Source organism: Chlorocebus sabaeus, chromosome 4 (assembly GCF_047675955.1).
Source record: "Chlorocebus sabaeus isolate Y175 chromosome 4, mChlSab1.0.hap1, whole genome shotgun sequence".
NCBI lineage: Eukaryota > Metazoa > Chordata > Mammalia > Primates > Cercopithecidae > Chlorocebus > Chlorocebus sabaeus.
This window is the reverse complement of record NC_132907.1, coordinates 23,146,897-23,160,024: the sequence shown is the minus strand read 5'-3', so window position 1 is coordinate 23,160,024 and position 13,128 is coordinate 23,146,897. Positions and strand designations below refer to the sequence as shown.

General features: G+C 38.0%; 1 protein-coding gene across 8 annotated transcripts in view; it reads left to right on the top strand.

The window, feature by feature from the left end:
* ARHGEF28 (Rho guanine nucleotide exchange factor 28) overlaps positions 1-13,128 on the top strand; it is a 317,386-nt gene that overhangs the window by 90,836 nt on the left and 213,422 nt on the right. For 4 of the 8 annotated variants that reach the window (XM_073014692.1, XM_073014691.1, XM_073014689.1 and 1 more), the window contains exon 1: positions 5,832-6,029. The exons of the other annotated variants lie outside the window; for them this stretch is intronic. In XM_073014692.1, coding sequence (XP_072870793.1) covers positions 5,982-6,029 — 48 coding nt within the window. In that variant the 5' untranslated portion in view covers positions 5,832-5,981. Of the gene's footprint in view, positions 1-5,831; positions 6,030-13,128 lie in introns of those variants that run through there. 8 annotated transcript variants of the gene reach the window in all.

The following is a 13,128-nucleotide window of genomic DNA, read 5'->3' as shown; positions in this document are numbered from 1 at the left end:
CCTTTTCTAGAATGTAATATAAATAGAATCCTATGATACCTTATGATGGTTACTATGGGACTGAACAAAGGGGGATGAACGCAGAAATGAACACAGTTTGCTTCTAGTGAGCAAGGGCCCTGAGCTTCTAATGCCCTTTGTATTTATTGGATAGAAACAGCAGGGAGGAGGAGGTAATGGTTGGTCAGCTGCTTGATTTATCACAGGTTCACATCATTGCTAACAGGCTTCGGAGGTGCCTTATAGATAATCACAAGAAGCACTGCACCTGGGGCATGACTGCCCTCAGCATTCCTTCTGGGCAGCAGATGTAGTTTGTCAGTTTGCCAGCAACCTGCATTCATGAGCTGTTTGCTCGTATAGCCTCCAGTGGTATACTGAGTTGGTCATGACCCTCATTCTTTCAGCCTCCAACAATACATAGCCTTTTGTATATGGCTTCTTATACTTAGCAAAATGCATTTCTGATTCGTTCCTGCTTTTGTGTGAAACAATAGTTTGTTCCTTTATATCGCTGAGTAGTATTCCATGGTATAGATGTACCACAGTTTGTTTAATCATTTGTGTGTCAAAGGCCTGGTTTTTCATGCTTATGAATGATGCTGCTCTAGTTATTTGTGAATAGGTTTTTGTGTGAACATATGTTTCAATTCACTTGGATAAAATACTAAGAGTAGTATTCCTGGGTCTTATAAGCTATGTTTAATTTTATAAAAAACTGCAAAACTGTTTTCCAAAGTAGCTGTCTTGTTTTGTATTTCCACCAGAAACATGAGTGTTACTCCAGTTGTCCCACATATTCACCAGCATGTTGTATTATCAGTTGTTTCATTTTAGCCCTTCTAAAAGGTATGTAGCAGTATCTTACTGTGATTTTAATTTGCACTTCCCTAGTGAACAGTGAGTATCTTTTCATATGCTTATTTGCTATTTATCTTTTCTTTGGTGAAAGGTCTGCTCAGAAATTTTACTCCCTCTCCTTTTTTATTGGATTGTTTTCTTATTGTTGAGATATAAGAGTTCTGGATACAGCTTCCTTTTCAGATATGTGATTTAAAATATTTTCTCCTAGTCTCTGGCTTATATTTTCAGTATTTTAATCATGGTTTTCACACAGCAAAAGTTTTAAATTTTGATAAACTAAGTGTAGTCTATCAAATTTTCTTTTTATAGATCATACTTTTGGCGTATTTAAAAATGCTTTGCTAAACTCAAGGTCATGCAGATTTTTTTAAAAAAAGTTTTAGAAATCATGTGGTCTTACATTTTACATTTAGATCTGTGATACCTCTGAATTAATTTTTTTTGAGACAGAGTCTTGCTCTGTTGCCCAGGCTGGAGGGCAGTGGCATGATCTCAGCTCACTGAAGCGTCGGCCTCCCAGGTTCAAGCGATTCTCCCACCTCAGCTTCCTGAGTAGCTAGGACTACCGGTGTGTACCACCCATGCCTGGCTACTTTGTGTAGTTTTAGTAGAGACAGGATTTTGTCATGTAGGCCAGGCTCATCTAGAACTCCTGACCTTAAGTAATTTGCCTGCCTCGGCCTCCCAAAGTGCTGGGATTACAGGCACGAGCCACCACTCCCAACCTTAACATTTTTAAAAATATGTTTGTTCAATTGTTCCAGCACAATTTGGTGAAAATACTGTCCTTTCTCCATTGAATTGCCTTTGTCACTTTGTCAAAAATCAGTTGACTAAGGCAACTGATTTTATTATTGTAACGTATTTTATAAATGTGTGCATATAGGATCTGTACTGTGTTTTGTTTTCCAGATTATATGCCATTTTACTGGTATTATACTGCATTAATTATTGTAGCTTTATTGTTTTGAAATTCAGCAGCGTTGGTCCTCCAACTTTCTTCTTTTTCAGAATTATTTTGACTATTCCTATTTTCCTTTTCACACAAATTTTATAATCAATTTGACTATGTATATGAATAAAGCTTCCTGAGATTTTGCTTAAAATTGTGTTATATCTATAGATCAAATTGGGAAAAACTAAAATCTTAAAAATATTGAGGCTTGTGATCTATGGACATTGTATATTTCTCCATTAATTTAGGTCTTATTTCTTTCATCAGGGTTTAATTGTTTTTAGCATACTGATTTCACACATATTTTGTTAGATTTATATATAAACATTTTAATTTTTGGTGCTATTATGATGTTTATTTCTAAAATTTCAAACTCCAGCGGTTCATTGCTAGTATATGGGAATACAGTTAACTTTTATATTCTGTAATTTTGCCAACCTCACTATTAGTTGTAAGAGCTTTTTTATTGGTGCTTTGAGAATTTTTTTTACAGAGATGATAATCTCTGTATCTGTTTTGTAGATGATAATCATGTCATCTACAGATAGAGGCAGTTTTATTTCCTTTATTCTTATCTTTGTGCCATTTTTTTCCATATTGAATAGAAGTTAGTGAGAAAGGACATACTTTTCTTGTTTTTGATCTTCGTGGGAAAGCATTTAGTCTCTCACTGTTAAGTATTAGTTCTAGGTTTGGGTTTTTTTTTTCTTCCTGTTTATTAGGTTAAGAAATTTGCCTTCTAGTTTACTGAGAGTTTTACTTTTAAATTATGAACAAATGTTGAATTGTGTAATGCTTTTTCTGCATCTACTAGATGGTATGGTTTTTCTCCTTTAGTCTGTTAAGATGGTGAATTACATTGATTAATATTTGAATATTGAACGAGCCTTATATTTCTGTGATGAACCTCACTGGTTGTGATATATTATCTTTTTAATATATTGTTAGATTCAATTTGCTAATATTTTGTTGATAAGTTTTATATTTATGTTCATGAGGACTGCTGATCTGTAGTTCTCTTGTAAAATGTTTGTCAGGTTTTAGTATTAGTATAATTCTATTTTATTTGAAGAAATGAATTCCATATAAGTAGACTAGGGACCCTATGTGCTTGTGAATTGTGAGGGAATAAAATGGTTAATAATACTGTGATACTATAGATAGTCTACCTTTTTGACTGAGGTGAAATTGTAGATCTCTTGATCTCTGTTCATCTTTCTCTACCTCTTGGTGTGGTGGATGCTTTTTTCTCCTCCATAAGTGGCTTGGTACCTACAATGCTGGCACCAGTGCAGGCATATATCTTGTTGCTAAAGCTGTGCCAGCCTTCTACAAAGGGTAGTGTTTGAAAATTCCAGCAAACTCAGACCCAATTTGCATAGAATTTTGCATGCATGTTAGCCAGTGAGGAGAAATGAAAAATAAGTATTTGGAACTGGCACAAAGTTCAGTGAACTTTTCCCTCGAAATTATCAGCATGCTTCTATTATACACAGAACAATAGAAAAGTCCTCATTAAACTAATAGAACAGAGGCATATTCCCACTACTTGCATTCCAGGCTCATAACCTAGTTCGTGAGTTACCCTTCTTTTAATCTCTTTTGGAGGAAAAATGGAAGGAAATAAGTAAGTTGTATGATAATATAACTTTGTTCTGGGATTGGAGATAATTACTTTATCAATCTATTAAATGTAATTATTTAAATATAAATACAATGAGCATTAGTTGAGGGGGTTTCTTTATTCACCATTTATTGTGGTTTCCCCAAATAGAATTATATTTTATTCCCTTTCTCTTGCAGATGGGGTAACTTCAACCACCCTAAGGAAATGAAATATAATTACTGTATGAAGACCAACTTTATATGAAAATGCAGTATTTACAGCAGTTACTATTCTAATTGTGAAAAAATTTTAACTCCCCCACAAAGGGTTTAAGTCAGTGTAGAAAACCTATTTGTCAGGGGTCAGACTGGTGAAATGTATTGCCCAAGTGAACTCCAATGACATATATCCTCAAATGCATGCAACCATTCTCCCAGGACTTCTCTCTATTTTGCTTTCTTCAGACTTGTTTTTCAACATTCTTTGTTTTTATTATGTTTCTCTGTCTTTATCTCTTTTCTGTCTATTAGCTGGTATTGAGAATTCAGGGCTAAGTGTTAAATCCAAGATGATGTCATTTTCTTGCAGTCACAACTTACCTTTACCTCTTGGAATGGGTGAGAGATGGACTTGATGGGGAGAGTGAGTGAGTAAGAGGAAGGTGGACTACTAGCATCTTTTCAGTCCTGTTGACTTCAATTCTGAACAGATAGAAGTTCTAGCAGAACTATTTAAGATGTAATCTTGACATGTTTGTGAATATCGTCACCACTCAGAAGTCCAAAAACACCAAAACATGGTTTTGTTTTTTTTTTTTTTGTGGGGGGAGGGTAAGCAAGAAAGGTCACTAAAGGGTAGGCTATTCTGAATACATGTTATTTATAAAGTAGACTTTTTAAACTTAGGAATGACTATACAATTTTGCATGGCAAATTCAATATTTTTTGTGCTCATCTTAAAGGAAGACATATGGACTAACAATATATACAGGTTCTGGGCTGAAGTATCCTCTCCTTCCTTATTCGGCATTATTGGTGTTTTTCAGAGAGAGAGAAAAAAATATGTGCAAAATTAAAAATGGCAAATAGATGTCTTTAAACAGAAATCATTAGTTTATCATCAGGGAAAATGAGGGAAAGAAAGAAGCTGAGCATATCTTGGATTTTAGACCTAAATAGGAATGAGCTGAGAGGTACAGGTCAAGCTAGGTCTCCTATATTAGCACTTATACTGGCGACTTTAACCCCCCTGTGTCTTGGTTTTCTTCAGCGCAGAGTGAGGATAATGTGTAGCGCTTGGCCATGTAAAGTGCCTGCATCAGTGACTGACAAATAGTTATTATCATTATTATCATCTGTGGGACCAGATAAGGAGAAGATCAAGGTCACTTGTAACGACAGGAAGTATGAGGGCAGGATTTAAAGAACAAAGAAATCAGTTTCTAGCTTTGAGGATTAAGATGCAGTGAGGTGGGGAATGCTACTGAGCTCTTTCTGTTAGAACTTTTTCGAGTTTTTGATTAAAAGGTTGAAGGTGTGAAGAAAAATAAAACTGGAGCTGATCACGTGTCCATCCCTGGGAGGCACTAAAGAATATCACTGGGTGTTGAAATGCGTCCAGTGATAATTCTTCTATCCTCAGAATAGAATGCCCAGGAAAGTCCAAGGTCAAAGGAGACAGTAAGCACAAATGAAGATTATTCTGAGGACATCTGTTGTGTTTGCTTTACCATCAATACTATGGCATCTACACCAACACAATTTTTGGGCCACATGTCTCTATATTTCTGGGGGTATGACTCTGTGTGTATGTATGCATATTTATTTATTTAGATAAACTTCTATGCAGTCATATGCACAAATCTTAAGAGTACACATGATAAATATTTACAAATAGGTACACCCATGTCACCATCACCCAGAGTAAGACATACATTTCTAGCACCCCAACTCTCCCTTGTGCCCCCTTCTGGTCATTACCCTCTCCAAAGATAAACACCATTTAGACTTGCATCATCAGAGTTTAGCTTCATGCAGTAAAAGGTGTGAATAGAATGGTTTTCTCCCTAGGATGTGAGTGTTGAGAAAGTAAAACTTGAGCAAGACATGAACATGTTTAACTTAGGGAAAAAAAGGTGAGATCTTCGATGATATGATCTTTATCAATAAATCTATTATCACTCCTTAATACAAAGTGAATGCTAATTCATGAGGTTTATTCATTTCTTACCACCCATGTGTAAACATGTCTCCCCTTGTGTGAATCAGAGCTCTTAATTGCAAGGAACAGAACTCTGATTTAGGCAAAAAATAAAGTGATTGGGAGATGGCTGGAAACCAAGCTCGGAAAAGAGATAGGAACAAAGAAGGTCACCAGACCCACAGTCAAAGCCTTGTCCTGTCCCAGGTGGAGTCTGGCTCTGGTGCTCTTGCTGCTGTTGAATTGTGCTGCTGACTCGATTGTGGTTGCCCCTGCCACTACCATGAATAAGCTCTAAGGACCCTGGGACTTTGTGTCACTCACTGTAAATTCAAAGCCTCGCAGGAGCTAGGTCATATGACTGCTAAGGACCAAGAGAGGAAATGTCCACTTCCGTATCATAAGGTAGGGTCTCTTCTACTACTGAAACTCACACAATGGGTATTCTCTAAAAATAGAAAGGAGGTTTGGATGCTGTTCAGACAAAAAAAGAAAAAACAAAGCAACCCAAAAGGCAAATGTCTACAATACCATAAAGTTTCTTTTATTAATGTTATTTAATTATTGCTATTTTGATGTTATTTTAAAGCCATTATTTACTGCCAAAATAGATTTTACTGATAGCTCATAGCACATCCAAAGTATAATTATGTGTTGGATAGAAGATGCCAGGTACCTGCAGAACAAAGTGTTACTATCTTGATATGCTGTTCACTTGCATATTTAACCATTCATGGAAGTCCTAACAGTCATCTCTGAGGAGTAATGCCTTGAATTTTCAAATAAAATTATTTCTATGTAATTTCTGTGCATCTGGCTTTGCAAAGAAGGCTTGCCTGCAACTGAGAGGTGACATGTGCTAATCAGAATTCCATCTTCATGCACTTATATGGGTATCAGCTGCTGTCGTTCAGTTCAGCAGGTGCTCAAAGATGAGGGGTTATCAGTTTAATTTGTTACAAAAGGAAGGGAGGATAATCTCTTTTGATTAAAACTACAGGTTTATTTTAGAATGAAGACCAATGTAAATTGAATTTACTTGTCCTTAAGAAGTTAAAAACTATCCAGGGACGACTTTTTTTTTATGCCAAGCTGTAATGTACCAGGCACCTTTATTTCCTAAATTAATGTTGTCACCTAACCTGTCATGACTCTGTTAGTTGAGAATTATTGCTTTTTGTGTTTTGATGGCAAATCTTGAGAATCAGATCAAAATTCTGTGTAACGTCCATGCCAGAATGAAGGGTTTGGAATGTTGAGGGTCTATTTGGAGACATTCTATTCTTTTTATTCAGGATATTTGTTTGTATTAATAGTAGGTTCACCTGTTACATAGCCTGTTACGGCCTGGATTTTTCTTATGTTTGTTTTGACTTGAGTCAATTCAGAGGAAGATACGGCTTATTGCTAGTATAGCCAGTTGTCCTATTCAGGGCAGTGGTGTCCCATCCAACTAGTGTTTGCAGGACGACTCTGTGGCCCTAGGAGTGTCCTCATTGTGGGGAGAGTCTGAGCACCTGAGCTTAGGCCGCTGTTTGTTTCAGTTTGCTTTGTTATGGATACACCACTTATGTCATACCTAGCCAGCCCCAGCTACCACAGGCTCTTAGTTACCTTCTGTAGACTTTTTCAGAGTGCTTGTTTTTCAGCATTGACTGTAGTAATATCAGCGTTCAATGATGAAGGTAATTTGAAGGATTATTTGACGGCTTGGAGAAAATGTCTGTTTCAGCTAAATGAATTTTATGTAAAAATATTTAGTTAAACTAAATACTAGGAAAAGAAAATGTGAATTCTAAAGATTTGTGACTATTATAAAGTTCATGTTTAGCACTTAAGTCCTGTTACTAAGAGATGCTCTATGCCTCCTGTGCTTGGAATTTCTACTGGTTTCCCAGTATAAAAAGGATACTGCTGCTTTTAGATGTGACTTGTGAATATCCTTGAAGTGTATTCTTTGTTTGAATCATTGTAGTTGGTGACCTTAGACAATTTCTTGAGACAGAGGATTCAGAATGAATTTTTTAGAATCCTGAAAAATCCACCCAAGCAAATCCTTAGGTAGCTCAGGTTAATTAACAGAATGCGACCCCATAATTCCACAGTGATGGTTTGCAGCTGTGGTCAACTTTGTACATGCAGGCCTGTTGCTACTCTAACAAAACAAATTATTTGGTATGCTGGCTTTGCTCCCATTGTAGACTCAAGCCTGAGGCCTATTTGCCCCCTCTTCCTCTTCTCCATTCCCTATCTCCTGACTGTCTTCCTGGGAATCTGCTTATTAAATTGTTCACATCAGTTGGATAGTTACGCTCCTTTATTTCTTTCTTGTCTTTAACCTTGTCTTCTTCACATTGTGGCCAATCTCCCCATTCTCTTCCCTGTAGCTGCCACCATCTAGTCCTTTCTGGGAAATCCCTTTATATAATATCAATATGATATTTGGGAAAACTGTAATGATTACAGTAACTTAAGTTTCAGGCAGTATAGCCACACCACCAATAAGAATAATGTAGAAAGTGTTGTGTTTTTATTTGTTACTGAAAGTTCATCATTTGTTACTACTCTCATTTATTCAGTAAAAAGTTAAAGTGTCAAGTACCTGTCAGGTATTGCTCTAGGTACTGGAAATATGACAAGAAGAGAGCTTGTAGATAAGGTAGAAGAAAGTAGATCATGATGATATCGTGTAAGCCTTTGAAAGAGTGTCATGTGTAAGTTTATTATTGTATCAATCACAGCAATAATGAACGGTTGCTGTTGGCCCTGGAAATGATGCTATTACATTGAAAATAGTATTTATCGATATGGAATTTGTCTTTTTTTTTGTGACAGAGTTTCATTCTGTCACCAGGCTGGAGTGCACTGGCATGATCATCTTGGCTCACTACAATCTCTGCCTCCTGAGTTCAAATGATTCTCCTGCCTCAGCCTCCCAAGTAGCTGGATTATAGGCACACACCACCATGCCCAGCTAATTCTGTATTTTTAGTAGAGATGGGGTTTCACTATATTGGCTGGTCTCGAATTCCTGACCTCAAGGGATGCACCCACCTCAGCCTCCCAAAGTGCTGAGATTACAGGCATGAGCCACCACACTGGGCCAGAATTTGTTTTCAGTATGTATACTAGTTAGCAGTATACATACAGCCCATGGCCTAGGATGTCACCCTTGTAATCACTCCTAAGGAGTGATTTTTCTTTCTTCTTCTCACCAGGCTGAGCCTGTTGCCACTCAACTCACTACTATCTTCATCCTCCCCAGGGATGCACAGGAACTTCTGGTCCCATCCACACCGCACTAGAACTGAAGCTGGCTAGGGAAAGCTAAACACTATCCTTCCCTCACCCAGCCTCTCGGCATTGCTGTGTTTATTGTGCTCTGCTTGTCTCCTGGGCTGATGCAAGAACAGCCTCCCCAAATCAGAGTCAGATGCCACTCACTCAGAAGTGTGTCATAACTCATCTGACAACCATTTCCTTCTCTGGGGCCAAAACCCAGAAAAGGAGATCAAGACTCAGCTGTTTCGCCTCCTGCCTTTCCTTGTAATTCTCTGGTCCCAGAAGCCAGTGAATGTTGGGCTTTCAAACCTTCTTTTCTTCTCCTATCATAAGGCAGCCATCTTCATCCCTAGCATTAATAAGAAGCTTTGTCTTCTATAAAAGAGACCAACTAAAAATGCAAAAATACAAAAATTACTAAAAATACAAAAAATTAGCTGGGCTTGGTGGCGGGCGCCTGTAGCCCCAGCTACTCGGGAGGCTGAGGCAGGAGAATGGTGTGAACCTGGGAGGCGGAGCTTACAGTGAGCCGAGATCGCGCTACTGCACTCCAGCCTGGGCAACAGAGCGAGGCTCCATCTCAGGAAAGAAAAAAAAAAAAAAGACATCGTGATCTGAATTTTTCAAACTCTGTTCTTGATAAGGCCTGTATTTCCAGCTCATTGTCTTGTTGTTAAATCATACTTAGGATCTCAGAAACTGACATTTCTCTTTTCCTTTCTGCTGCAACAGTGCTAAAATGTTTCCTCTCCTCACTTCCAGCCCTAAGAGCCCCAAGGCAGGTGGACGTTTCAGGCTGACAAAGAAAAGCTCCCATACACAAAATGAGAAAGAAAAAAAGATGCACATCATGATTTTTCGAATTTGTTATAGTAGATGTCAGTGATTCATAAATGATCCCTTCTGTACAATTTTGAAAATATGTGCATAGCACTGTAGTATACACATACGTCCAAGGTGAATGCTTGCCATTCCACAGCAGGTGTCTGTTCCTAGAGGCAAGCCCTCAGTTGTGCCACTATAATGGATAACCAGTGTAATGGAGGCAAAGCAGATTACATTCTTACACTGGGGATTGTATCTCTAACTAATTACTGGATATGACTAGTTGCCAGGTGTCATTAAAGGAAAGCTACCGAATACCATGCAATGAAGAAAAACTATAGGTTGAAGAATGAGCAGGCACAGATTCCAATATTAATCCTGCTCATTGTCTCAGAGGCAAATAGTAAAAATTAAAAAATGAGTTCCTATAAAATACAAATGAGTTAATGTATGTTAAGGTGCTTTGAATATGGCCATTTTCCTAAGGAGTATTAGTTATAAATATTTAAAATAACATAGATATGTATTTCCAGTTGTGCCATTTTAGATTGTAGAGATGAATAATCCTTGTATTTTACAGAGGAGAAGGGTCAAATGACCCCATGAATAGATATGACAGGTGCTCCCTGGAGGAAGCATAGTCTTTCTCTTTAAATGAATGAAAGACAGAACCTTGGAAAACTAAGGGACCGTTGAAAAAGAAGAAAAAGGAAGGGAAGATGGTAGTTTGAAGGCGGGGAAGTGTAGACTTTTGACAAGGGAGTAGTCATCAAAAACAGCAGGCAGAGAGAGGTCAGGAGAGACTGGACTCAGCCTCTGTGACCTCAGCGGAGGCTTTGATCCAGGGATTTCAGAGGTGAGATGTCAGCCAGAGTGTGGTTGCTTAGAAGGGAAATAGGGAAAATGCAACAGGAGGAAGGGGAATGACGGGTGGGATGATAAAATTGGACAAGTTGGGAGGAGGTTCACAGATGGAGTTTGAAAAGAGAAATGTCCTCCTCTGAGCCTTGAAGAAAGGCGTGAAGGAGAGTCATGGGCTGGACAGACCAGAGATATGCATCCAGGTCTTCTAGCCTTGTTTATTGTTCTACCTGCTGACCGATTGCTCCTTACAAATGGCACATAAACATGCTTATCTCAAAGTTGACATCCAAACAACCCCACAAAAACCTAAAGTGCCAACTCTGACAAAAATCAAAGAAACATATACTTAGTCATTTTGTTGACCACCTTAGGATCTGAAGAACCTCTGGGAGAATCTGAAAGATCCATGCCTGCTCAAAATAACAGCTTTTATAGAAAACATATTGTTTCTCAAATTTCTTCATAGCAAGAGAGGTTCAAGCTCATTCCATTCATCATTAGTTTTAAAATAGAGGTTAGAGAATTTCATTATTTTACTTCTCACTAAAGTCTTTGTTTTGAGAATCTGAAGAACAGGAAATTATTGAATCTGGACATCTCTTTCCTTCTTTCTCTCTTTTTCTTTTCTCTTTGGCCTGGAAGAGCAGGGGAAGCTACAGAGGCTGCGCACCACCATGTACAAGGAAGGATGGGGGCCTGGGAATAGGCTGGGTTGCATTGTCCTGCCCTGGTGTCTGTGGGGACTCTGTAGTATGAACTTCTACTTCAGGACTTTGGGGGTACCTGTTAGCTTCCTTCTTCAACCTTCTCACTTTTACCATCTTCTTGAGTCACTGCCTACATGAACCCTTTAGTGAAACCCTTGAGAAGTAAAGTAAAAGCATATGTACTTAGATCCTGTTGAATGTGCAAATAGGGAAAAATCTGAAACGTCTATACTGCCTGGGTTTGGGCTACTGGTCAGCGATTTCAGGTATATTTTCCCCCCAGAAGCTGCCTCTGCTGTGATCACTGTTGAAACCTCTGTTTAAAATGAACCTGAAATTGGCTTATTAGGCTGGCTGCATTTGTTTTTTCAGAGACAGGGTCTCAGTCTGTCCCCCAGGCTGGAGTGCAGTGGTGTGATCATAGCTCACTGCAGCCTGGACCTCCTGGGCTCAAGGGATCCTCCCACTTGACCTCCCAAGTAGCTGGAATTACAGGTATGAGCCACCATGCCCAGCCCCAGACTAGCTGTTTTTGATTTAGAATTGCCCTAGAGGTTTTATTTATTTTTAAAATTAATGGTATCCTTGATTTTGTCCACATAACTAATAGTTGTCAGTCCTGTGCCCTTTGCATGGGAACTATTTAGGAATCTTGTTCCCATCTGTTGGTATTCCCTTTGTTAGAGATGCTCTTGGTATAAAGGGCTTAGCAGCAGTTTTGTCATGAGCTCAGTGTTGGCCCCACCCTAACCTGGAAATTTCTCTACAGGTTTAGGCACACAATATCTAATGAGTATATCTGGGAGCCTGTCAATTATGATCTTTTGCTGCTATTCAGTGGTAATTGAAAAATAATTAAGCAGTAGCACACAGATATATCTGACACGTGTGACTTAGCGATAGAAAACCTTGCTGCTATGCTAAACTATTTAATAGACTAAGCAAAAAGCTTCATTGTGAATATGTAACAATAGCTTTTCAGAAGGAAGGGAGAGAGGGAAAGATAATTAATATTCTTGAACATCTATGACACAGCAGACACTGTGCTAGCTGTTTCATCAACCTTTTATTTAATTCCCATTACTTACCCAGTATGCTAAGTATGATTTCCCCTCTGTAAAACTCAGAGAAATTATAAATGCTGTGTCCAAAGCTGCACAGCTATTTACCAGATGTCCTGGGACTACCAGAGTGTAAGGACTCAATAAATGTTTGTGCTATGGATGAATGGAATGAACGAAATGGCCTGCAGCCCGGGCAAGCTTTCACATTACCATTTGTCTCTCATCTCACCATGTGTTTCAAAACATAAAATGCTTTGTTTATCTTTTAGGAAGACCCACTTTTCTTTGAATGGGACATGAAAATAATGGGTGTGGATATTCTTACTCCTATTTATTGTTGAACATTTGGTTCCTGATTTAAACTTCAAAGTATGACTCCTATGCGAGTTTAATCTCCAGAAAATCCCTGATGAGAAACAGGCAGATAGATATCTATTTTATGATAAATTCTTATTCATTCAGAATTTCAGAGGCAATGAAGATGAAAAAGACAAATGCATATACATCTCTCTATCCATATATATTAACCAATAAGGCTAACCATGTTTTAAAGTAGCCATTTTTTTGTGATCTGTTTTAATGAACATATTAGTATAGTACTGTAGCTTTTTATTTTTTAATTTAGACAGTCATATTGAGGCCTTAGAAATAATTTAATATATTAAGTAGCCAAAGCATTCCCTTTCAAGGACATTAGCTTGCTAGTCATCCTTTCTTATGTAGTATGAAGATATATTTTAGTACATATTCTAATTTAGTAAA